The sequence below is a fragment of the Esox lucius genome, chromosome 7 (assembly GCF_011004845.1).
Source record: "Esox lucius isolate fEsoLuc1 chromosome 7, fEsoLuc1.pri, whole genome shotgun sequence".
Classification (NCBI taxonomy): domain Eukaryota; kingdom Metazoa; phylum Chordata; class Actinopteri; order Esociformes; family Esocidae; genus Esox; species Esox lucius.
Window position 1 is genome coordinate 41742753 of NC_047575.1, and position 26548 is coordinate 41769300.

At 44.6% G+C, this 26548-nt stretch overlaps 2 protein-coding genes across 3 annotated transcripts; both read left to right on the forward strand.

Annotated features, from left to right (window-relative positions):
- On the forward strand, positions 1 to 5662 carry LOC105030407 (high mobility group protein 1.2-like). Its single transcript, XM_010904259.5, has 5 exons — positions 1 to 1307; positions 2470 to 2633; positions 3479 to 3630; positions 3911 to 4085; positions 4561 to 5662. Exons 1-5 carry the CDS (start codon positions 893 to 895, stop codon positions 4963 to 4965), a joined length of 1311 nt encoding a protein of 436 aa, XP_010902561.2. The 5' UTR covers positions 1 to 892; the 3' UTR covers positions 4966 to 5662.
- Positions 5663 to 9265: 3603 nt separating this feature from the next.
- On the forward strand, positions 9266 to 24513 carry katnal1 (katanin p60 subunit A-like 1). Of its 2 annotated transcripts, none has more exons than XM_013134700.3 (11): positions 9266 to 9391; positions 10568 to 10778; positions 11091 to 11251; positions 12715 to 12886; positions 13957 to 14087; positions 14181 to 14286; positions 15839 to 15997; positions 19288 to 19414; positions 19834 to 19968; positions 20046 to 20172; positions 22694 to 24513. In XM_013134700.3, exons 2-11 carry the CDS (start codon positions 10617 to 10619, stop codon positions 22890 to 22892), a joined length of 1479 nt encoding a protein of 492 aa, XP_012990154.2. In that variant the 5' UTR covers positions 9266 to 9391; positions 10568 to 10616; the 3' UTR covers positions 22893 to 24513. The 2 variants fall into 2 exon arrangements, with proteins under 2 accessions (XP_012990154.2, XP_012990157.2); XM_013134703.3 differs by having other exon boundaries at positions 10595 to 10778.
- The last annotated feature ends 2035 nt before the right edge of the window (positions 24514 to 26548 follow it).

Here is a 26548-nt window from a genome sequence, read left to right on the forward strand (position 1 = left end):
TGACGTAAGACAATGTTTTTGGTTGAAGACAAGCCGCCATTCCAAGCTCGGAACTTAACGCGAATTGCCTGCACATAGATATAGTACGGACCCTGTGTGTTGCCATAGACAGTGGCAAATGCAGTAGAAGTATGCTTAAAAAAATATTTTGTCAGTCACCACGGGATATTTGTTGATTAAAAAAAACGATCTGGGATGCGGGTGGAAACATTTCAGGGTGACTTTGTTTAATGAAGAAGGCGTTTTCACAAAATGGAAGAAATATTTTCGTCGTCGTTGTTGATATCCTTCACCTCAACGAGAATGTTATACTGACGCAATTAGTTCACTCGACAAATAGAAAGCATTCCAATGCCTTGTTGCAGAACCGAGAGCAACCAGGAATTCTGAGTAATTTGTCCAGTTTTATAATGAATCAAAGCATCTGCTGAGGCAATTTTGATATTTCAGATTTTTGTCTTCGATTTGTCGTTTCTTCCTAACGTTATACGTGAGGATATTGTATTTATCGTTTTCTTACAGGTTTACGTGGTGAAGCATAGACATTTGAAATATCCTGTAACAGTTGGTAAATGTTCTGCAAGACTGGGTTTGCTTACATTAACGTATTTTTTAACAGTCACAGAACCGGACGTGTTTGTTTACAAAGGTCTTGCGGTTTTCTTGCCCAAAGTAGGGGAGTATTTCGTCTAGGCTGGTAGGAAGAAAACATTTTTTTTTATTGAAAATCGATTACCTAGATTGTATTGTCAATTCTGTTTTAATTACTTTATATGTAATTATTTTGATTCAAAAAATTTTATACTTTAAGGAATTCCACCTCTGTGCGACATAGACTACACCTTTCTGGGAGTTACCCTTGATCGAGTAGTGCTCAATCATAGTTTCCAACATGAAGTGCCAAGAGCTTTCAGAAACGTTCAGGGATAAAGTTGTACAGCGGTACAAGTTAGGTGAAGGTTACAAGAAAATCTCCAATACATTAGGTATCCCATTGAGTACAGTCAAGTCAATCATTAAGAAGTGGAAGGTGTATGGAACAACTGAGACTCTGCCCAGATCTGGACGGCCTTCCAAAATAAGCAGTTGGGCCAAAAAGATTTTAGCTCTAGAGCTCACTATGAGACCAACTGCCACTTTGAAAGAGCTTCAGACTTCCATGGCTGAGATGGGAGAGAATGTCCATGAATCAACTATAGCCCGATCATTTGCCAACTGTAGCCGAAATGGGCGATCGGCACAAATGAGGCCGTCACAGACAAACGACAATCTTGAATCCAGAATGGCTTTTGCAGTAAAGCATTTAGGTGACTACAAAAGAAATATGAACAATATAGAGTATATACAGTATTGTTGAAAAGTCTTGGATTACCTGAGAAAGTTGTTTAAAGCTATTAATCTATTGTTTATTTTTAAGTGTTCATATAGTTGAGGGAAAACTATATAACAATAAATACAAATATATATTAATGATGCAGTATTTTTTGCAAATAAACGTTTTTTTTTAATCTCCCATTTTGGATTTGATTTGTAATATGTTGTTTATATGTGCATAACCTAAAAGTATTATTATTCTCATACCTCAATTGAGATTAAATTGAGTGTTTTGGATGATGAGGTACATACATAGTTCACAATTTTTGTGGCATACAAAACTGAATGCATTTGGCCAACAGGCAGACAGAACTGAATGCATCTTTAATACGGTGAGAAGTGACAAGAACTTTGTTGTGTTGTCCAAAAAGTAATTGCAAAAAATGTCACAAACAAATCTGAAGAATTGGGGACGTAAAAACGAAACACAATGAAAGACCCAAAAGTCTTTCTGTAGGTGATGAACTAAACTGGAACGTCACCTTATGTGAAGCTTTTGCTCAGCATCTGGCAGAGTCATCAAAGAACACACTTCGGCCAGGTGAAATCTCCGTCTTTGACTAACTGGCAAAACAACTTTTCAGCATGATAATGACCCCCGACACAAAAGACGATTAAGGCTTATTTTTATTGGACGTCGGCAGATTGAACGCTCACCGTTTTAGAGTCCCAAACTCAACATAATTAAAGCTGTGATGTCCCTTGAACAGGCGAAAGAACAAAAAATAGCCAAAGTAAAAAGAAGATTTATGGCAAGTCCTGCAAGAAGCTTGGAAGGATTCGCCACAGGACTACTTGAAAATGTTATCGACAGCTACAAAGCAAATTGTTTCAGTTTTGCACTATACGGAAGGCCAGACAATATTGACTCATTTTAAAAACATGTTTTTGTTCTTTTTCACTGTATTAAAGTTTCCTTGTTTTTTCTTGTGTTTACAATGTTATATTCTGTTTTCTTCAAACAAACTACAACGTTCTGCTCATACATAGCTTTAAACAATTTTCTCAGGTGTCATTGTGGTTTTGTACAGTACTGTATGTTACATTTTATCTGTGTTTATTTTTTGCTAAAATTTTTACATTCTCCTGTTTTAGATTATACCGATGTTGAGACGGGTAAAAATCCATCAAAGCCAAGGGGCATGATGTCCTCTTATGCCTACTTTGTTCAGATGTGCCGGGAGGAGCACAAGAAGAAGCACCCAGAAGCTTCAATCAACTTCTCAGAGTTCTCCAAGACGTGCTCTGAGAGATGGAAGGTAAGTATGGAACACTTCTCAGCTGTGATTGGCTGACACCCTGGCCGCATCCCAAATTGCATTCTACTGCCTTTATAGTATTTGCAGAGGAAACATTGCGGCACGCCAAACATCCATAGTCGCCTTAGGGGAGAGAGCCGGTGTCATGCTCCGTTGACATCGTATATGTTGTTGTTGACTTGTCCTCGGATACGTGAACTCGGAGGAACTTTGATGTTCGGAAACGGCGTCCTCCGTTGGCTAATCTGTTGCAGCTGTAGACAGAGGGGTCCAGTGGCAAGGTACCTTTGATTCGGTCTGTAATCCAGCCTCCTGAAGAGCTTCACGATAACAGATGTGAGTGCGACAGAGTGATCGTAATCAGGATATGTCGTCTTGGTTTTAATGGGCACTGGGGCAGTAATATTCTCCTTTAAGCATGTGTCTGTGAAGACGCCTGGCAGCTGGTGGGCAAACAAACTGAGGGGCGCGGCCAGCAATATCACCTGCGCCGACGGCTTCATGAGTTCTTACTCCATTGAGTGTCCCTCATTTCAGCCTTGGAGAGCGTAAGCACCTGATAGGTAATAGGCTGCCAGTTGTGGATGCAGCCCCTTTAGTTGACACTGTCCTGTACCACTCGCCGTCACTCGGATCATTGTCTTTGGTACGAGATTGTTTCAAATGAATGGTGTGACAGCTAAGTTGTGTTCCATACTTATCTGCCAACACTCGCGTATCATTCTTTTGTAAATGTTGGATTTCTCTACCATTCCTGAGAGAAGGACATCACCTTTGCCATTTTACCACATAGCTTTTCTGTTTGTACTTACTGTCATCTAAACATAATTTTTTCTTTTATTTAGGCTATGACTGCAAAGGAAAGGGGCAAGTTTGAGGATCTGGCCAAGCTTGACAAATTGCGCTACGAAAGGGAAATGAAAAGCTATGTTCCTCCCAAGGGAGAGAAGAAGAAGAAGAAGAAGCTTAAGCAACCCATCGCCCCAAAGAGACCACCGTGAGTATCCTGTGATAGGGAAATATCCCCCCCCATCCAAAACCCATTACCAGATATGCAGAAATTAAACTCTGGATGCCTCAATGAACCATGTATTGAAGTAAGTTATGAAATAATGAACATTTACTTATCCACTTGGATAAACGTTGAAAAACACAGGTATTCAGTATTCAAAAATAAAATAACAAAAAAATAACAATCAATTCAGGGAAACAAAATCTGTTATAGTTTTCTTTCCATCCTTCTCTTTCTTTCTTTCCACCCCATCTCAATCTTCCAGTACTGCGTTCTTCATCTTCTGCGCTGACCTCCGACCCCAGGTGAAGGTGGAGACTCCTGGCCTGTCCATTGGTGATGTGGCCAAGAAACTGGGAGAGAAGTGGAACAAGCTCTCAGCTGAAGACAAGGTGCCATACGAGAAGAAAGCCGCCAAGCTGAAGGAGAAGTATGAGAAGGTAAAGAAATGAACAGATGTCCTGTTATTTGGAGGACTGACAGAATGCAGTCAAAGAACGTGATGAAACCGCAACAAAGACAGGTATTGATAAACAGGGTGAAAGGTGTATTCTAAGGGCTGAGTCTAATTTTGAATTTCCTAGCAGTGTTGGGACATTTATCCATTATGACATCAGAGTGGCCCCACGAGACCAACTCCTAGGCTAGCCCACTTCTTAAAAGTTTTTTCTACCTAGGAACACATTGATTTCATCCTTAAGTGTATGTACGTTACTGTATTGAAGCCCAAAATCGTATTTTTTAAATAGCTGGAATGCATTTTATTTCACATCATCTCAACACAGGATTTGGTCCCAGATGGACATTAGTTTGATTTGTAAAAACGTACATGTTAAATATGATCTATTACCAATACGAGTTATTGGAAACTCATTCGGGAAAACAGTTAAATCCATCCCACTTCCTCGTTCTCAGGACATCACCGCGTACCGCAACAAGGGTAAGGTTCCCGTCAGCATGCCGGCAAAGGCTACCGCTCCCGCCAAGGATGACGATGATGACGACGATGATGACCACAACGAAGATGGTAACAAGGATGGTGATGACAACAACGAAGATGGTAACAAGGATGGTGATGACAACAACAAAGATGGTAACACGGATGGTGATGACAAGAACAAAGATGATATCAAGGACGGTGATGACAACAACAAAGAGGATAGCGAGGACTGTAATGACAACAACAAAGATGATAACAAGGACGAAGATGACGACAACAAAGATGATAACATGGATGATGATACCAAAAACACTGACAAAAACGATGATGTCAACAACAACAATGATAAAAATGATGACCACAACGATGATGCAGAGTAGATTACCACTGTTATAGGTAGAGCTTATCATCTCTTGTTTATAAAGCATTTAACCTCCCATGTAAAAAAAAAAACATCACTTACTCAAAACAGAAACTAACTCGAAAAAGATATAAAAACTAAGAAAACAAACATCCTGTACCAAAAAAGCTTAACCATTGTGTACAAGATTTTTCTTCTTGTTTTTGTATAGTATACAGAAGGGTCATTTGTGTTTTTCTGTGCTTCTTTCCCATTTTCCCCCTCCCATTTTCCTCCCTACCTGTGGTAGTTCCTGTACACCACCATTGTCCCTGGATAGATCCCAAATGACACATCATTTACTATTTAGTGCACTAGTTTTTACCAGGTCACCTTGTTCTTTGGTCAAACGTGGTACACTGTGTAGGGAACATGGTGTAATTTGGGATTCAGCCCTGCCTGGTGTAGGTAAAAACGTCTTGGCACCCAATAAATCTATTTGCCCTAGCTAGCAGTGCACAGCAGAACACAAACCAATTTTCGTTTGGGATTTGTAGATGGACAGGGCTACAACTATGTTGTTAGATGACTTTGGGTCCCCAGAAGAGGGTTGAAAACCACCAGTTTAAGAAGTATTACATTTTTGGTAGAATGGACATTACTTTATGTTGTGTTAAACAGTGTCAGGTCTAAAAATGTCTGGGTCTATACTTTAATAAAAAATAGATGTTACATGACTGTGTCTCCATGTGAAGTCAAGGTATGAAATTGCTGTTATTGTCAAATACAACGTAAGGGCTTTAGTGGTGGTCAATTTGCAGTGGACAGATATACAGTTTTATTATTTAGTGTGGCCATAGCTATTTTCCTGATTTTCACCCCCACTGCTGTTATTCTCTGGTCCTAGATCCTCTCGTTAGCTAAAACTAGCATGATAGCTCACTGAGGTTCATAGTGGCGCTATGGTGATGGTGGATGAGGTTAGGGTGTGTCGGTGGTTCTGTGTGGTGGCTTAGGTGTAATACTGTTGTCGCTCAGCTGTTGCTGTGCTATACTGATCACCCTGTTAGAAGCGCAGAGCGTAGCAAACTGACTAGGCCTGAAAGAAGCCGCCCACAGCCACGTACAGAAAGCCGGGCAACACACAGCAGCACTGATCAGACAGTGGGGCTCAAAGCCTTGCTAATCCAGGCTCCTGCTGTCGGTTTATACACGCGCCATGCAAAACCTAGGCTTAGAGGGACCTCTGGTGGACATGTAGTACGGACCTACTCCAGTCAATTTTGTGCTATTGACGTTGATAGCGTGTGTCTAAGAAAATGAAACATAACACGCCTCATGAGAATAGTCAGGTTATTGGTTCGCAATTTAAGTAACTTGTGTGCTCTAATTCATGAGTAACTCTCTTGTCTGAAGGGTTTGAGAATGGCTGGGCTTTGGTTTCTCCACTTGCAGATTAGCTGAGTCACTCCGGTTGGTGCCGGCGCCTTGGATTTTGCATGCCTTGATGAGCATACTTGGCTATGTACTGTCGGGGTTCTAGTGTGAAATGACAGTGGGCCATTTGTAACTCAACGTAGACCCAACTAAAAGGATCCCTTGCTTAAGTGAATCGATGTAACCTCCGAAACATGAAATTTCATTCCTGTTCTCTTTCTAGTGAACCACTTTTGACTAGGGCACAGAAATGTCACCAGCAGAAGCGACATGCCATCACACCATGTCTATACCTTTAAATGTGTTTTTGATTTTAGCGTTTGATTAATTATCGCTTTGCTTCTAACTGCAACACTTCTACAACACAGTTGGGGGCCACTGTACTATCTCTCCAAAATATAATGAATTTGCCAAATGTCTGCCGGGAAATTTTTCCTGTTTTTTTAATTCTGTCAATGGTAATAATCCTACTCAACACAGTAATGTACTAGTGTAACTGCTACAATAATAAACTGATATACAGATAACTTCAGGGCCTGTGTGCTTTCCTAATTAGGAAGTTGCTCTGGCAGTGGTAAAATGAATGTTAATAAAGTAGCTTGTTATTATTTTCTTTCAGTTAAATAACTAACCCACTACTTTCAACATTCAAACGACTAGATAATGAAACTACTTGTCTGTTTCCAAGTGTGACCTCAAAACACTAGAAGAAAAACGACTTGAGAATTCATTGAGGCTCATTCACCAACAATTCTCAAAATTCCTTCTGAAAACCCAACTATACAGCTTCCACAAAGATTCTGAAATTCTCCAATGATTTGTTATTTGGGATTTGTTCATAGGTATGTATCTAGCCATACTCAAGAGCACCCTTTACGCATTTGAGTGCTGACATGTTGTGCCAAATAATGTTATTGCATGTTCTTCAATTCTACAGTTTTATACTACCTCGTCATAAAATTACGTCTCAACATGAAATAATTTTTTCATACCTTAACATCACACCAAGTTTGAATATTTAGCCAGACACCATTAATCATTGTGTTTAATTGACTACCGACAAGTCGCGAGCGTGCAGCTTTCCTAGGTGGACCCATGCGACAATCATGCTTGTGTACGACTTCTGGTTTTCTCGTGACCACTCCAGTTTTGGCGGTTGGTGGTTTAAACCGTGCTGAGTTCTGACTTTACCGTTTTGAGGGCGGAGATTGCTTTGCCACAGCAGAAGCTGGCAGTGCGTGTTGTGAATCAGGTGCAGGCTGTTTCTGGTCAGTACGGCTGCTACTTCGTGGTTACCGAGATGGGTGTGATATAGATCATTCCGTTCTAGATTTGTTCACAACTGCTATTTATTTGTATATGTTCCAGAATAAGATCTTTGGGTCTGGCCCCTTCACCACCTCCCCCTTGGGCTTCGGCCAGCGCTTGAGCAAGGTTCAAGTGCCGGTTTAACTAGCATCTCTGGGCCTGTGAGTGAGATTTATACTTCTGGCCCCTCTGTGGCCATTTCTCTCACGTGATGCCTGGACCTAGTTTACTCTCTCGTTGGCCAGATATCCCGTGCCAGTCCCTACCAAGCAGCTGGCTGCCTCGGTTCCCGAGAGTGAGACCTAAGGATCTTGCCCTGGAGTAGCGCATCGCCCTGTTTCAAACCTTTCACGGTCAGACACAACCTGTTGTTTGTATATTGTAGTTGGTGATCTACTGTCACAGTGTAGATTGATATATCATGCTGTTGGTGACTATGGTTACGCTACACATGGTGCCAAAGGGCGTATCGGTATGGAGTTCGGACATTTGAGTCCTGTAAAAACTTTGGGTATTGGTGTAGGCTTTCCAAGCAATGCCCATCACTCTGGGTCGCAAGGCCTTTTTCCGTGGCCCCTCTTTTTTGGCTGCTTGGTAGGGAGTGGCACGAGACATCTGGCCAACGAGAGAGCAAACTAGGACCAGGCATCACGTGAGAGAAATGACCACACGGGCCAGAAGTAAAAATCTCACTCACAGGCCCAGAGATGGTAGTTAAACCGGCACTTGGACCTTGCTCAAGGGCTGGCCGAAGCCCAAGGGGGAGGCGGTGAAGGGCCCAGACCCAAAGATCTTATTCTGGAACATATACAAATAAATAGCAGGTTGTCTCTTCCCGTCAACACAGTATTGTACTCCTCTGGCTTGGCGGTACTGTGTACTGTCCCCGTAGTGAATGGACTGACCAAAAGGGAACCTCATGTATATAACCTCTGTTTCCGAACATATGGATCAAGGTGCCAGTCTTCTTCGTGCACCATGGCGTTCAACAAGAGATTCTGGAATCAATGAATGCAGGTGTACACTGGGTATTTGTAACACGTTTGGGCTGCTGGCATCTACGCACCTGTTGGGCCTTGTATTCGTTTGCATGGATATGCTTGACACATGCCTGCATAGCCACGGAAGGTCTTTTGATCAGGGAGTGCTGGGAATATATTAAAGGACGGCACGCGCCTATTGGACACAGTAAACGCCAGCCTGATGGACAGGTAACGTGTGCCGTATTGACTCACGTTACATGAGTCCATTCCAGTGGATGGGGATACTGAGGTCTCTACATGGGGAGCTTCAGTACAGCTAAACATCGCTTTCACAAACTGGTCAGGGGGTTCTGAGATCACAAAATGGGGTGTTGCAGTACAACAAGTTCCCGCGGTTATGCATGCGTTTCCCGTACTGGCACATAATTCCCTCCATCAGGGAAGGGAGGTTATGTATAACCCAAGATTCACTCACCCTTCAACTTAAGTGAACATGAAGTGAAAATTGGCAACTATCCAATGGTATGCCTGTACCAGCTCCCTTGAGATCTCTGTTCAGTAGTGAATGCTGCTGACGTCATTTTCACAGCGCTGTGAACTCCGGAGGCCCCGCCTCGTCTTGGTCTTTTTTCCCCGGCTCAAAACATTCTCCACACCGCGTCTCCCCGCGGCCATGGTAACAGAACAGTGTAACGGCAGTATTGCACACATGAACTGAAACAAGTTCTTCTCTCTGAAGTAAGTCATATTATTTTCATGCACAGAGTCGTAAATAGTACTTATTCATCAGTGGGTTATAGCAGTATACTTGCGCCAACGTCGTTTATTCATAAGGAGAGGGTATTTTGATGCCATGCGATCCGCTTTGTCGCTGGCCTAAGCTTGGGTGTAACTGAATGGAGACCGATGGGAAATAGTGTTTTATTCATGCAAACTGCTACTGAAATTATGTCGATGGAACTCTGTTTCAACTACAAGCCCCGATTCCTGTTAAGAAATGAGAGATTTGTGGATAATGTGCATTCTTTGAAAGGCTTATTGCTGATGTTGATTTAAACATTAAATGCTGGTAAAAAGGTATTAGGTACAGTAGCTAGCTAGCTAGCAGCTGAAGATTGACATGTTTGCCCTAATGTAGTTAGGCTATAAGCTTCTTCTGTAAGTAGCTATTTTTGACTAGCTAGCTACGCTAACGTTTACATCCTTTGAAATATCGATTAAAAGCTAACTTTGAATCCCATACGGATTAAGAGGGGCTACATTAAATGACTGTAGCTTAGTTACTACTAAACATATGGTTAATTAAATGTACTGGTATAAATGGAGACAGCAATCGACTATGGTACTATGTGCTTATTATGGGATCAAAGGTTGCTCCCGCTGCTTTTCTAGTAGCACTACAGTACTGAAAACCAATGGTTTGTTTGATACACCTACTCCTCTTCCCAGCTACCGGCATCCAACTCTGATTGTGTTAATTTTAAGACGTAATCTACATCAGCAAGCCCTGGCGGTCAAGACAGTCAGTTGAATTTCAGAGAGTAGGTAACTAGCCTGCGAAGCCCAGTATAAACATTGTAATCCTAAACAGTTCTCTGAACAGCTCTGGTTAGAGTTCATGTGATACAGACGACTGTAGAGACCACCATAGTCTCTACGTTTGACAACAGTTCCCATTGTAAAGGAAGGCTGGGATCTGTGCAGTGAGCTTGGCGTGTTGGTGTTCTTTCACCCAAAGGCCCAAAGAGAGTCTCTCTATTTATTGTAGACTGACTTCTATTCATATTCTCTAAATGCATGTAGTTTTGTCTTTATACTTGTCTGTTCTGTATTATTTAACGTTTTAAAGTTTTCTGCAGACCACAGAAAGAGCAATTAGACCGTAAGTAATGGTTATCCTAATGAAATCTTCAGTTTACCTGCCAGACATTGTCCGCCCAGAGATACATCGTTGTCCATTGAGATGAACCTGGCAGAGATCTGTGACAACGCCAAGAAGGGCAGAGAATATGCTCTGCTGGGGAACTATGACTCCTCTATGGTCTACTACCAGGGAGTTATCCAGCAGATACACAAACACTGCCAAGTCCTCAGAGACCCTGCGCTCAAAGTGAAGTGGCAACAGGTGAGATGCAAAACACAGACCCGTGTGGGCGCGTGTGTCACACAGGAATGAAGGAGCCTTTAACTCCCACATTTAAGTGGCTCTGGGGAGGAGTGCCTGTAAATGTGCATTGAATGCTTATAACAAGTGATCTTATGATGTCTTGTTGGTTAAATGTCCCTCTTAAGTGTAGGGGGGATCTTTTTTGAGCCAGGTCCCCTAAACAGGAATGTAATCCTGTGACAATGGAAAACATGAACCAGCATGTGCATAATAATTAATCGATGTACGTAGGGGTCAATAGATCTTTCTTGCGTCTCTGTCTCCTTCCAGGTGAGACAGGAGCTGGTGGAGGAATATGAGCAGGTGAAAGGCATCATGGGAACTCTCGAGAGTTTTAAGGTGGACAAACCGGCTGACTTCCCTGTCACCCAGCTAGAGGGGGAACCCAAAGACCCCCACGTGTGGCCCCCTCCCACCCCCGCCGAGCATAGGTACAGGGTGTGTGTGTGTTTGACCCCCCCCCCCCCCCCCCCCCACTAGCACAGCTGTGCTATTTGCCTCAGCTCAGACCTTGGTGTCAGCTTGTTCAGTTCCCAGGCAGTCTCATTCATCATGCCAGTGTGCAGACGAGCGGAGGAATGCCACCTTAAACAGCACCTGGAAATAGAGCATATCAGACTAGTTCAGGTTTACATCAGGTCTACATCATATCAGACATTGTAGTGTCACTAAAACGGGAGTCCCCTTGGTTGTGGGAACAGGCAGAGCTGGTTTTCCATGTGTCATCTGCCACTGATATTTGATAAGGAAACTGCACTTATCCAAATGATCACCACTTTACCAGCCTCTGCTTCCTATTGAAAACATGGCAGAGGATCAACAGAGTGATCCACATGATAGTCATTTTAAAGTTATCCACATGACATAGAGTAGGTTTACAGTGATATCTATTCAAGAGAGTTGGCTTACAGTGATATACAGGGATGTGGACAAAATAACAGAAACACCACTTGCCAAATACTGTTTCTTTGAAATAACTAAATCCTGATGCCAAACACAGCTGCAGATGTCGCATTAGGTTGCCAATCAGAAGTAAACACGTGTCAGCTACAAAAGAGGTCTGACAATTAAGCACTTTGATCATTTCGTTTTCAAAGCAAAATGCAACATGTCGACTACCAGGTGTGAACAGAGTCTCAAAGACTAAAAGACAAACTTGGTGTAGCGAGCACAAAACCTGGACCCCTGAGAAATCGAAAAAATGCACATGTTTGGAGAAAAGCCAAAGGATGCTTTCAGCCCACAGTGTCTGCTGACAGCTGTTAAACATGGTGGAGGATCCGTAATGTTACGGGCAGTCATCTATTAAACATGGTGGGTTATCTGTAATGGTATGGGCAGTCATCTGTTAAACATGGTGGGTTATCTGTAATGGTATGGGCAGCCATCTGTTAAACATGGTGGGTTATCTGTAATGGTATGGGCAGTCATCTGTTAAACATGGTGGGTTATCTGTAATGGTATGGGCAGTCATCTGTTAAACATGGTGGGTTATCTGTAATGGTATGGGCAGTCATCTTGTGGGAGTCATTGGATCCAGTGATTGATGTGCATGATCGTATAACGGCCAAGGAATAAATGGTCAGGACCTGGTGCACCCTATGGTGCAAACACTGTTCCAGTATTCTAGGATAATAATACTGTACTGAGAACAAAGGCATCTCTTATTAGATTAAAGTGCTATATTTTAAACATTGTGATTGGACCATAATAAAACAGTGCTGAATAGTTCCCTTCACTGGTTGACTGTGTGTCTTATGACTTCTAAAACAGCCTGAAGGTCTTTTAGCGAAGCACAATCAAAACTGGTAGAGGAGAAAAACTAAGAAAAACCTCTAGAAAACCTATGTATACATCATTACCAAAACGTGTGTGTGTGTATGTATGTGTGTAGGGCTCCGGCTGCAGTGAAACGTCCTAACAGCGGTGTGAAGCCCCAGCAGAGAAAGGACTCCCCAGGGATGCAGCCCAGAGGGGCTCCAGGGGGGAGGGGCCAAACCAACTCCAAATCAGACCGCCCCGGCCCCAAGGACGGCCCCCGAGGCGCCAAGGCCAGGGATGACAAGGTGAGTGTACACTGATGTCAGTCACACAGGCAGTCACCCAGTCAGTTTGTCAACCAGTTAGTTAGTCAACCGGTCAGCCAACCAGTTGGTCAGCCAGCTAGTCAGTCAGGTAGTTTAGTCCGATGGTCAATCTGTCAGTCAGTGAGGGACTTAGATAGTGAGCCAGTCGGTCAGTATTTTAGTCAGTCGGTCTCTAGCTCAGCCATTCAGGCAGTCTGTCTCTAGCTCGGCCATTCAGGCAGTCTGTCTCTAGCTCGGCCATTCAGGCAGTCTGTCTCTAGCTCGGCCATTCAGGCAGTCTGTCTCTAGCTCGGCCATTCGGGCAGTCTGTCCTTAGCTCGGCCATTCGGGCAGTCTGTCTCTAGCTCGGCCATTCAGGCAGTCTGTCTCTAGCTCGGCCATTCAGGCAGTCTGTCTCTAGCTCGGCCATTCAGGCAGTCTGTCTCTAGCTCGGCCATTCGGGCAGTCTGTCCTTAGCTCGGCCATTCGGGCAGTCTGTCTCTAGCTCGGCCATTCGGGCAGTCTGTCCTTAGCTCCGCCATTCGGGCAGTCTGTCCCTAGCTCCGCCATTCAGGCAGTCTGTCCCTAGCTCCGCCATTCAGGCAGTCTGTCCCTAGCTCCGCCATTCAGGCAGTCTGTCCCTAGCTCCGCCATTCAGGCAGTCTGTCCCTAGCTCCGCCATTCAGGCAGTCTGTCCCTAGCTCCGCCATTCAGGCAGTCTGTCCCTAGCTCCGCCATTCAGGCAGTCTGTCCCTAGCTCCGCCATTCAGGCAGTCTGTCCTTAGCTCCGCCATTCAGGCAGTCTGTCCCTAGCTCAGCCGTTCAGGCAGTCTGTCCCTAGCTCAGCCGTTCAGGCAGTCTGTCCCTAGCTCAGCCGTTCAGGCAGTCTGTCCCTAGCTCAGCCGTTCAGGCAGTCTGTCCTTAGCTCCGCCGTTCAGGCAGTCTGTCCTTAGCTCCGCCGTTCAGGCAGTCTGTCCTTAGCTCCGCCGTTCAGACAGTCTGTCCTTAGCTCCGCCGTTCAGACAGTCTGTCTCTATAAACAGTTGTATGCTGGTGTGTGTTTCTGGCAGTCTAGTAAAAAGGTTGTGGGAGAGGGAGCAGCAGAGGGAGAGCTGAAGAAGTTTGACGGATCCGGGTATGACAGCGACCTTGTGGAGGCCCTGGAAAGAGACATCGTGTCCCGGAACCCCAACATCCACTGGTACCGCAGAGGCAATGACTTCACTGACCCGTGTGGGCGCGTGTGTCACACAGGAATGACACATTGCTCATCTGTGTGTGTGTGTGTTAACAGGGGGGACATTGCGGACCTGGAAGATGCTAAGAAGCTGCTGAGGGAAGCGGTGGTTCTGCCCATGTGGATGCCCGACTTCTTCAAGGGCATACGACGACCCTGGAAGGTAGATCCGCCGCAGATGTTGTCCACCCCTTCCTGATGCTCCCGTTACTGGGGGAACAGTTGAGGCTAGAGATGGCGGCTCCATCCCCATGCAGCGAGCCTGACCGGTGACCCCTGACCCCTGCTGACTCAGCCTTGACCTGCAGTGCCTTCAGAATGTGTTCAGACCCCTTGACCTTCTCCACACGTTGTTGTGTTATAGACTTCGTTTGCAGGTGCCCAAGCAGACCGGGTCGCCCCTCTCTCCTCATCTGTCCCATCATCTCTCCGTTCTGCTGTCCTCTAACTCTTCGTCTCCTGTCTGCCCTGGCTCTCCTCTCCTCCGTCTACATCCTTTGTCTCTCGCTGTCCCCTTCTCTTGTGGGTCGGCTCGTCCCTCCCCTCCTCCTCTGTTGCTAAGTGACTCACTGTGAGGTCACAGAACAGCGCTGCGGGAAGCCAAGCAAAATGGGGTGAGCAGGAAAGGGGGACGCGATTGGTGGCTTTTATGTCTGAGGTATGCTTGGGTTTCTGATTGGGGGCTTAATGTCCGAGACGTGGTGAGGACTCTTTTAGACCAGGCAAGGTCACTTTTTAAAAACAGTATCTGTTTTACCACTGGAAGAGTTTTTATTAATTTCCCTCAAAACCTTATGTAGGGTATAAACATTGGCAAACAGGATGATTCTGTGCTATCTCTCGTTCTCTCTTTCTATCTCTCATCACTCACTCACAAACAGAGACCATTTTGGACAAGGATGCCCTGGTGATCTGTTTTGTATGTGGTGTTTCCATGGGACCGTGTGTAATGGAGTCAGAGGTTACACTGAAGGGTTTTCTGTCTATAATCTATAATTAGTTTGGTCAGACACTGAGCTGCCTGATGTCCTCATGCCAAACAGGGAGACCTCCCCTGTCTGGCTATCGCTTCACCTCCCCCCTAGCCGGTAGATCGAGGGGATAAATACCCAACCACGAGATGAAGGGTCAGCAACCCAGCACGTCACGAATGCATCAGCTGAAAATGGCTGTGTGTAAATGCATGGTTTCTTACGGATGAACGTATGAATACAGAGAGTGGTTTTAAACATTGACATGAAGTGTGTGGATGGGCTGCTCTGTCAGACACCACCCCGAACAGTAGATGGCGACATTCTATAGCATATGTGTGCAGTTTAGACAACACTTAGATGGTCCTACCAGAGTCAGTGTAGGAATCGGTGCCCTCCACTGGAAGGTATCCCCATTCTTATTTTGAACCATGCTGGACCTCTCTGGCTAAATAGCAATGAGATGTCTTGGTTTTGTGCAATATGCAGGTCTGCGAGCTGCTCATAATAAGGGTGTCTTTGACTGAGACTTTTTTGTACTGTCTCTTTTCTTTGCGCTCTCTCTGTTCCAGCCCTATTCTTTTACTGTCTCTGTTCCTGCCCTATTTCTTTACGGTCTCTGTTCCTGCGCTGTCTCTGTTCCTGCTCTATTTCTTTACTGTCTCTGTTTTTGTGCTGCCTCTTTTCCTACTGTCAGCCATTCCACACTCTTTGTCTGACTGTGTTTGTGTGTCTCTCTCCCAGGGTGTTTTGATGGTAGGCCCTCCAGGAACGGGGAAGACCATGCTGGCTAAAGCCGTAGCAACAGAGTGTGGAACCACCTTCTTCAACGTGTCCTCCTCAACCCTCACCTCTAAATACAGAGGAGAGTCTGAGAAACTGGTGCGCCTACTCTTTGAGATGGTGAGTCATTCTGTGTGTGGCGGCTGACAGACACAAAGCAACCTGTGTTGCTGTACTTCTGAGGCTCAGTGGCTATAATGGCTTCTGGGTTGGTTGCTCTGTCATTGTGGGTGTGTCTTGGTGCTGTTGTGTTCTTAAGATGTTGAGATTGAGTTAAATTTAGATTTTGAAAGATCGGTTGCCTTTCCACCATTTACTTAAGTAGAAGTTGTGCAAAATGCATACATTAACAGTCAATAGTTTGGACACCTACTCATTCAAGTGTATTTCTTTAGTTTTACTCTTCTCCACATGGTAGATTAATAGTGATGACATCCGAATTATGAAATAACACATAGTAACGAAAAATGTTAACCAAATCAAAATACAATCATATTGGACAATCCAAAGTTGGGACGTTGTGTAAATTGCAAATAAAAACAGAATGCAATTATGTGCAAATCATTTATCCCTATATTTAATTGAATATAGTACAAAGACAACATACACCGATCAGCCATAACATTATGACCACCTGCCTAATATTGTGTAGGTCCCCCTTTTGTCACCAAAAAAGCCCTGACCCGTCAAGGCATGGACTCCACTAGACCTCTGAAGGTGTGCTGTGGTATCTGGCACCAAGATGTTGGTAGGTACCGAGCACAGCAGACCGGGAACACCCCACAAGGGCTGCAGTTTTGGAGATGCTCTGACCCAGTCATCTAGCCATCACAATTTGGCCCTTGTTCAGATCCTTATGCTTGCCCATTTTTCCTGCTTCTAACACATCAACTTTGAGGACAGGATGTTCACTTCCTGCCTAATCTATCCCACCCACTGACAGGTGCCATGATAACGGGATTATCAGTGTTGATCACTTCACCTGTCAGTGGTCATAATGTCATGGCTGATGTTGAAATGGATAAATTATATGTTGGAAAAATACATGTCCGTTTTGAATTTGATGCCAGTGGCACATTTCAAAGGAGGTGGGACAGGGTATGTTTTCCACTATGTTGCATCACCTCTTCTTTTACCAAATCTCTGTAAGTGTTTGCGAACTGAGGAGACCAATTGCTGTTGTTTTAAAAGTGAAATGTATTCCCATTCTTGCTTGATATAGGATTTGAGCTGCTTAACAGTTTGGGGTCTCCTCAGTTACCAAACTCCTCAGTTCATATTTTTAATTTCATAATGTGCCAACTGTTTTCAATGGGTGACAGGTCTGGACAGCTGGCAGGCCAGTTTAGCACCTGGACTCTTACGATGGAGCCGTGCTGTTAGAATGTGGTTTGGCATTGTCTTGCTGAAATAAGGAAGGCCTTTCCTGAAAAAGACATCTAAATGACAGCACATGTTGCTCCAAAACCTGTGTATTTTATTCAGCATTAATGGTGCCTTCACAGATGTGCAAGTCACCCATGCCATGTGCACTAATGCACCCCCCTACGATCACGGATGCTGGCTTTTGAACTTTGCGCTGATAACAAGCCGGATGGTCCCACTCCTCTTTAGCCCAGAGGATGCGCGGTGTCCATGATTCCCAATTGTTTTTCCACATTTTGATTGGTCAGACCATAGCGCAGTTTTCCACTTCGCCTCAATCCATGTTAAAAAAGCTTGGTCCCAGAGAAGGTGGTGGCGGTTCGGTATCTTATTTATGTATAGTTTCTTTTTTGCATGGTAGAATTTTAAATTGCGGTTGTGGATGCAGCGACGTACTGTAATCACAGACAATGGTTTTCTGAAGTGCTTCCTGAAGTGCTGTGATGTCCACTACAGAATTATGTCTGTTTTTAATTCAGTGCCGCCTGAGGCCCTGAAGGTCACGGCCATCCAATATTCGTTTTCGGCCTTGTCCTTTGCATAGAGAGATTTTTCTGATGGTTCGTCTTTTATTGATACTATGTACCGTAGATGATGAGATGTCCAAACACTTTACAATTTTACATTGCAGAACGTCACTCTTAAATTGTTGCACTATTTGTCTGTGCAGTCTTTCACAGAGTGGTGAACCCCTCCCCATCCTCACTTCTGACAGAAGTCACCTGGAATGCATTTCAATTAACAGGTGTGCCTTGTTAAAAGTGAATTTGTGTACTGGTGTAGTCCATATTATGGCAAGAACAGCTCAATAAGCAAAGAGAACGACAGTCCATCATTACTTTAAGACATGAAGTTCAGTCAATCTGGAACATTTCAAGAACTTGAAAGTTTCTTCAAGTGCAGTTGCAAAAACCATGACGCGCTATGATGACCTGGCTCCCATGAGGTCTGGGAAAGGAAAGGAAGATCCAGAGTTACCTCTGCTGAGGATTAGTTCATCATAGTTACCAGCCTCAGAAATCTGCAATTAACTGCAACTCAGTTTGCAGCTGTATTTCTTTTTTCACAGACTTCAAGTAATAGACACATCTCACCATCAACTGAATCAGGCCATTGAGATTGCGTTGCTGCAAAAAAAACACTACTGAAGCAGATATGCTTGGACCAAGAAGCACGAGAAATGGACATCAGACTGGTGGGAATCTGTCCTTTGGTCTGAAGATTTGTGGTTCCAACCGCTGTGTCTTTGTGAGATGAAGAGTGGGTATCTGTGGTTCTCAACTTGAAGCATGGAGGAGGATGTGTGATGGTGTAGGGGTGCTTTGCTGACACTGTCTGGGATTTTCTGTAGAATATATGGCCCCCTCAACCAACATGGCCACCACAGCATTCTGTAGCAATACACTGTCCCATCTGCTCTTCGTGGGGCTAGCATATGTTTTTCAACAGACCAATGACCAAAAACACACCCTGGGGTGTGTAAGGGCTATTTGACCAAGAAGTGGAGTGACGGTGCTGCATCAGAGGACGTGGCCCCGATAATTACCCGACCTCAACCCAATTGAGATGGTTTGGGATGAGTCGGACGTCAGAGCGAAGGAAAAGCAGCCGACAAGTGCTCCGCATATGTGGGAACCCTTTCAAGACTACTGGAAAAGTATTCCAGGTGACCTCATGTTGCTGGTTGAGGGAATGCCAGGAGTGCAAAGCTGTCCTCAAGGCAAAGGATGGCTACTTTGAAGTATATAAAATATGTTATTTATATTTTGATTTGTTTAACACTCTTTTGGCTATTACATTATTCCATATGTGTTGTTGGGTGGTTTTAATGACTTCTGCTATTATTGTGCAATGTGGAAAATAGTAACAACGAAATTCCTTTGAATGAGTAGGTGTGTCCAAACCTTTACCTTTTTGAAAGGTTGCTCACCAGGGAATACTCAATGATTTTGTGAGTGTTCCTTTTTCTCTCCATTTGTGTCCAGGCGCGTTTCTACTCCCCGACCACAATCTTCATAGATGAGATTGACTCTATCTGTGGGAGTCGAGGGAAGTCAGACGAACACGAAGCTAGCCGCAGAGTCAAATCAGAAATTCTGGTACAGATGGACGGTAAGAGATGTTCGCGGGAGGACTGAGAGGGAGACGGGGGAGAGAAGGGTGAAAAGGAGGGAAAGAAAGCTAGGAGAGAGAGAAAATGTGGGGAGGGAGAATTAGAGTGGAGCAGATAGAGAATGTGAATGAGGTGTGGGGGGGATATATATCTGCTCCACTCTAATTATATATATATATACACACACACACACTTTGCTCCGGAAAAAATTAAGAGACCACTCCAAAAAAGTTGAAAAGGAAAGTTTTGAATGAGGAACAGAAGTGTTCAATTTGCAGTGGTCTCTTAATTTTAACCCTTCTGTTTCTCACTCAAAACCTTCCTTTTCGACTTTTTTGGAAAGGAAAGAAAAAGGTGTAGTGGTCTCTTAATTTCTTCCAGAGCTGTATATATATTTGTCTATACCACTGTTGTCCAGGTGTGGGGGGAGCTTCAGAGAGTGATGACCCCTCTAAGATGGTTATGGTCCTGGCGGCTACTAACTTCCCCTGGGACATCGACGAGGCGCTGCGGCGACGACTGGAGAAGAGAATTTACATCCCGTTGCCTACAGGTGACCTCACGCCCCTGAACTCTTCTCTATTTCTGTTATTTTCCTACACCTGATTGCTGACCTGTGTTTGTGACCAGCTGTGGGCCGAGCTGAGCTGCTGAAGATCAGTCTGAAAGACGTGGACGTGGCAGAAGATGTGGATCTGGCTCTTATTGCTGAGAAGATAGAGGGATACTCTGGAGCTGATATTACAAACGTCTGCAGGTCTGTGTGTGTGTGTGTACTTGTTTCCCTGCCTTTTTAAGGACCGACATTGACCTGCCTGTCCTGCAATTGCATGGAAACGTGCCAGGACACGTTTGCTTGTGGTTAGTGCACGTATTGGTTAGGATAGGGTTAGGGTTTGGATTTCTAGTTTTGAGATGTATGTTCAGGCGTTTCCATGTCTCACAGGACAGGAACATGGGGATAGATGGAGGAGAGCGTTTCAGTTGAAAGGGCAACGGGCTGAATTTCAACTCAGGCTGCATTTTAAACCACTGGACCTCCCTAGGACATGGAAACTAGTTTTCAAACAAAAAAGTCATGAAAACATGGTGTGAGATAATGTGTCCGTCGTGGCTCTTGGCCAGAGGTATCCCCTGCACACAGTCTTTAACAGAGAGAAGAGAAAATGAAAGGGAGTGAGACACTCAATAGGGTGCATGACTCAGAAATTGAACTGAGAGAAAGTTGCATTCTGTGCTTATTATAAATAGATTAAACCCATTCAAATGTGGCAAACGTTTATTTAATGTGTGAAATTGAACCAATTTCACTTAACGGCAGCAAGGGTCAAGCAACCCATTGAAACGGTGCCTGCACGGGAATGAAGGATTCTCATTTGGAAACATCCCAAAGACGTGACCCCCCCCTTCTTATCATTACCAAGCCCTGCAATTCCGTTTGAGGGATGATGACAGTCAAGCTGTTTCTGGAGGGAGAGTTCACAACCTGGTCTATTAACACACTGCCCCAGGACCAAACCAAATTACAATTATCAAAACCAGACTACATTACCTGTTGGGACACACATTCCAACAGTCCAAACAAAACTACATTACCTACAGGGATACACATTACAACAATCCAAACAAAACTACATTACCTACAGGGACACAAATTACAAGAGTCCATATAAAAGTACATTACCTACAAGGACACATTACAACAGTCCAAACCAGGGACACACATTACAACAGTCCAAACAGAACTACATTACCTATAGGGACACACGTTATGATTGTCAAAACCCAAACTACATTACCTACAGGGGGACACAAGCACTAATCAAAATGCAGTAGCCCTATATCCACAGTACACCATGGCAAACCATGGTTACTGATCAAAACCTGTCAAAAGAAATCATGCAGGCTCAGCGAACACTGCCCTGTCAGTGGGAACGGTAGACACCGGAGAACCTGGCTTCCTGTAGAGAAAAGGCTGCGTGGTGATTGGCTCTGAAACGAGAAGAGACCAAGCAGCAATAGCTCACAAATGTCAGAGAATATTACTTCCCAAAATCTGAACGTTTTAATCAGATGTTTCAAAAGCCCCTCCGCTAATGTTCTCATCCCATCACGAGAGAACAAAGAGCTACAGGCTGACTGGACACCATAGCGGGCGGATGGGCGAAGAGAAGGTTGCACTGCAACAGGAAGCCACGGCACTTCTCTGAGTTCCGTCTCTTTCGCTGCTTCCATTCCGTGAGGTTGTTTATTCTGTCAGTAGATCAAACAAGCACGGAAACACAGGAAGCAAGTGCGTCTCTTGAACAAAACTTTACTGGGTATGTAAAAGGGTGTGATACAAGTGCTAAACACGAAACTGTGCTAAACCAGGAACACACGGACACAGCTCTGTCATCGAGCAATGCAGTGTCAATAAGCAACAGGGGTGTGAGAAACAGAGGGCCAGATATAGGCAGATGATTAGGGTTGATGAGGACCAGGTGTGTGCAAGGTGAAGGGATCTGATCCGTGAGTGTGCTGAGGGCAAGGAAGGGCATCGCAGAGGTAGAGGTGATGGTGTTGGCGTGACAGACAGATGTGTCGTTTGAAGAGAGAGAGACAGATGTGTCGTTTGAAGAGAGAGAGACAGATGTGTCGTTTGAAGAGAGAGACTGATGTGTCGTTTGGAGAGAAGGAGACCGATGTGTCGTTTGGAGAGAAGGAGACTGATGTGTCGTTTAGAGAGAAGGAGACTGATGTGTCGTTTGGAGAGAGAGAGACTGATGTGTCGTTTGAAGAGTGACCAATGTGTCGTTTGAAGGTCAGGCTAGAAAATGACAGGACACTCAGAAGAAAAGTTACGCATCAACACAGTGTCTACCTTTAAAGAAACTGTCCATTTGTGTACCTCTATCTCTGGGTGTGAGTACCTCTATCTCTGGGTGTGTGTCTAGGTGTGTGTATTTCTATCTCTGGGTGCGTATATAGGTGTGTGTACCTCCTATTTCAGGGTGCATGTCTAGGTGTGTGTATTTCTGTCTCCGGGTGCGTGTCTAGGTGTGTGTATTTCTATCTCTGGGGGCGTGTCTAGGTGTGTGTATTTCTATCTCTGGGGGCGTATATAGGTGTGTGTACCTCCTATTTCAGGGTGCATGTCTAGGTGTGTGTATTTCTGTCTCCGGGTGCGTGTCTAGGTGTGTGTATTTCTGTCTCCGGGTGCGTGTCTAGGTGTGTGTATTTCTATCTCCGGGGGCGTGTTTAGGTGTGTGCTAATGCCATGTGCGTCTGTCCCCCAGGGATGCATCCATGATGGCGATGCGTCGGCGTATCCAGGGCCTCTCTCCGGAGGAGATCAGGGCTCTGTCTAAGGAGGAGCTTCAGATGCCCGTCACTATGGACGACTTCACCATCACCCTGAAGAAGATCTCCAAGTCCGTGTCTGCTGCCGACCTGGAGAAGTACCAGGCCTGGATGGAGGAGTATGGATCCGTCTAGGGACAGAACAGTGTAGCCAGTCGGGACTGGATCCCCACAGACCGCCTCTTTACTGGTCATCTGGATGTCCCTGGAACACCAGGAGTCTGTGTCGACCCCTGAACGTCCTTAGGACGTCGCTGTTTTGCCGGGAGTGTAAACTGTACAGTTGCTAGGCAACCAGCACTATTGGATTATGAGTTTGCGCAACACCGTTGTCTTGTAGCTGTTCACTGAATACTTTTTTTTGGCGTGGATTGTTTAGACAGGAAGGTACCGAGATAAAGTGTGTTTGCAAAGTGTGTGGAGAGGAGAACAACTAGAGTCGTTTGTAGGTCGAGTGGAGGACGAGTGTGTGAAGTGGAAACCGCTGGGGCACTCTGTTTTTGGCTGGGATGAAAGGGGGCATCTCGACAGTCTGAAGTGGCTTCCTTTCCTACTCTCCTTTCCTTCTTTTGCGTGGACCTCCCTCCAGCACACTCCACCCACTGCTCCACCCACCGGTCTCCATGCGTCTGTCTAACCAGGGTGTCTGATATGGCACCCTATTCCCTACTTTAACCAGGGCCCACAGAAGTCGGGTCAGATGTGGCTCACTGTACAGGGGACAGGGGGCGCCATATCTGCTGCGGAGCGCATGCACTGATGCCTGAATGGATCCACAGCGGGACGCACATGTGTGAAATGTCCATGCTCTGCTTTTTTGCAGAAGCACTACGTTTCACATTCGTCACAAGATAAAATGCGGCAGAGCAAGGTTGTTTGAATGGTTCAGCCGTTAGTTTGGCCAGCAATCTGTCGGCCACTACCGGAGGTTTTACTGCTGGTACTGACTCTGGTGCTGATTGGCTGATTGTTTCAGGGGTGTTTGAGCACCTGGCTTTCACATGTATTGTGTCTGGAGAAGTTGCTACTAGTTACAGCAACTACTGTCATTTATGTGCTAAGTAGAGTTCACTGATGAACACTGAACGTCAGTGTTTATTATTGATCACTAAACTATTGGAAATTGTTTTTATACAGTACCTGTCAAAGGTTTGGATGATAAACTTTTGTCTGCTACTGTATCCCAATACCAGGCAGAGTTTTTTCTGTGTTTCATGTAGGAACACATTAAGTAACCATTCATCCATTAAAGAACCCTCCAAGCCTGGGGCGGTATTGAGTTTTATTTTATTTTAAAATGTAATTTAATTCCATTGTTTTAATTTAACAGACATGAACTGAACACGTAATGATTCACGTTTGTGAATGTTTTGAACAAAAATGCACTCGCACCTGAAAACAGAAAGTCGTAATGAATTGGGTATTTCTTTTTTTTCGTTGATTAACTGGAGTCTTTAATAAGCCACAGAGCTACAGGTTGTTTATAACTATACGAGTGTCTCAAATGAGTTCCTATTCCCTTTTTTATTGCACTGTAGATAATGTGTATACTATACAGGGAATAGGTTGCCATTTGGAAGACTTCCTTTGTTTATTGCTGGGTCAAATTGGCCCGTATCTACCTTTAGCCTAGAAAACCATTGTCCTTCTTTTGTGAATGTAAAGAGACAGTCAGGGTCTTACCTGCAGTGGCTTTTATGTGTTGTATCGCTTTTAATGTCTTGATGAACAGGACAATAATAAAGAGTTCATGACAGATCCTAGTTTTATAATGTGATGTGGGGGAGGAGGGAAGGGAGTAGGAAATTGAATGAGACAAGACCAGAAACTGAAAGGTTAGGGTTGAAAGGTTAGGGTTGAAAGCAATGGCACACTGCGGCGATTATTAACCTTACGACCACCTGATGTTTAGTCTTGTATTGCTAGATGCTAGCTCTGTGCCAATCAGAAAATGGGGGAACAAATCACTGGTTAAGGTTGTGACCAGTAAATTAAATTAGGTGTGTAATACTCATTTTCACCAAACAAAGGAGACTAGACCATAAAGAAGTAGTGTCTGGGATTGGAATGTTGGCTAAGGAGACTGAACCTGCCTGTCCTCTACAGTCAACAAGATGTATGTTCCTGATTTGAAGAGGCCATGTGTCTCTGAGAACATGATGTTTGGTGACCAGCAGTGGCAGTGTGATAGAACGGGTGCTCCCATTAAATCACGTGAAAGGAGACCGATACAGTAGTCACCTGTTAACCGTGGAGGGCAATACACAAAGAAAAAACGTCTGAATATGTATAAGTTCAATCACTATGCATGCTTGTGAAGTGAGATCATTATCTCAGGAATGTTTGTGTGTGTGTGTGTGTGTGTGTGTGTGTCCTGTTCTGGCACCAAGCCAATCAAATTCCTCACTTAGGAACCAAAGCAGGAAGCAAGGCGCCAAAGTCGCTAGGACAACAGACAGCAGGACTGACACACACAGAGTTACACAGGATATTCCTGATTGGGTTAGGAAGGTTGTCTGCCATTATCAGGGACGATTACTGTAGCGGACGTATAATGAGCCGATGACCCCCCCCCCCCCAACCCATAACAAACACAGACGTATGTCCACACAACCCCCCTCACAATGTCTCACCCTGGTTAGCTAGATGCTGTGTCTAGAACGCTGAGGTCCACCTTCAAGTTGCACAGCCTCAGGGGCTCATTCTACAAAAGTACCCAGATGTTGCCTAGTGGATAAGATTAAATTCAGAGGACTACATAGAATGAGTTGGATAGAATAGAATAGTGCTGTTCTCTTCAGTGTATGTCTGTATATAGCCAGAGGGCTCCTGTTCTCCCCAGTGTGATGCTATCTATAGCCGCCCTGTCCGGGAGTGCCGTTATATTTTTGCCATATTCTAGGGTCCCGTACTGTCTTGCCGGCTAGGATTATGTACTTCCAAGTGCTTTTTTGCTTCAAGTGCTGTAGCCTACTTCACCTTTGAACTGCTGACTGTTCATTACTTGTTCATTTTTGATAGATCAACTAGGATCAAGGGACAGGGTATTTTGCCCTCTTCTTCAACTGCAGCTATAAGCAGCTTTTTTTTGTCAAGAGCTGGTATTGTTGTCTAAAAGAAAGACTTGTTAACAGTGATGTGTCCTTCAGCTCATTTATTAGGAAGTCAAAATAATGTTCTCTGCTGTCCCACTTCAGTATCTTACTCTAGGCTCTAGTTAATAATATGATAGTTTTTTTAATCAAATTTTTTACAGAATTGACATGGTACCACCCGAGGTGGATGGTGGAAAGGGCTACATTGTCTAATTTTGCTCTAGCGACTCCTTGTGGTACATCGGGCCCCTATTAAAGTGTGGGACTGTTGATCTTCTACAAGGCCTATGTTGCCTTTCAAGCCCTTTACCTTTTGTCCATGACAGAGACTTGGATTGCCGCAGAAATTACTGCTACACCTGCCCCGCTCACTTTTCATATGATGATGCGTTTTCAGACTGAGCATCTGGTCATGGTGGTGGTGGCACACTGTAACTCACTTCTCCAAAGTGGATAACGCACACGCACGCATACGCACCATACCAACTGGCATGCTGAGAGTGCAACTTTTCTCTTCAAGCTTAACCCTGTTGTCATCCAGTAGGCCGGGCGTGTTACAAGAATCGAGCCTGCTTGGTAAGATGTTCTTGGAGGAAACATGTGTTGAGTTATGTCCATCCTGCACCTGCTGTGGATTTCCCAGCCTACATAATCTGTGACAGCTACCCTTAGCTTTAACCCCCGCCCCCAGGACTG

Bases quoted from the DNA above. Each gene is read 5' to 3' on its own strand.
- LOC105030407 (XM_010904259.5), top strand. From the start codon at position 893: ATGAAGTGCCAAGAGCTTTCAGAAACGTTCAGGGATAAAGTTGTACAG. The intron at 2,634-3,478 runs GTAAGTATGGAA...TCTTTTATTTAG, and splicing joins CGTGCTCTGAGAGATGGAAG to GCTATGACTGCAAAGGAAAG. The intron at 4,086-4,560 runs GTAAAGAAATGA...CCTCGTTCTCAG, and splicing joins TGAAGGAGAAGTATGAGAAG to GACATCACCGCGTACCGCAA.
- katnal1 (XM_013134700.3), top strand. From the start codon at position 10,617: ATGAACCTGGCAGAGATCTGTGACAACGCCAAGAAGGGCAGAGAATAT. The intron at 10,779-11,090 runs GTGAGATGCAAA...GTCTCCTTCCAG, and splicing joins TCAAAGTGAAGTGGCAACAG to GTGAGACAGGAGCTGGTGGA. The intron at 20,173-22,693 runs GTCTGTGTGTGT...TCTGTCCCCCAG, and splicing joins GATATTACAAACGTCTGCAG to GGATGCATCCATGATGGCGA.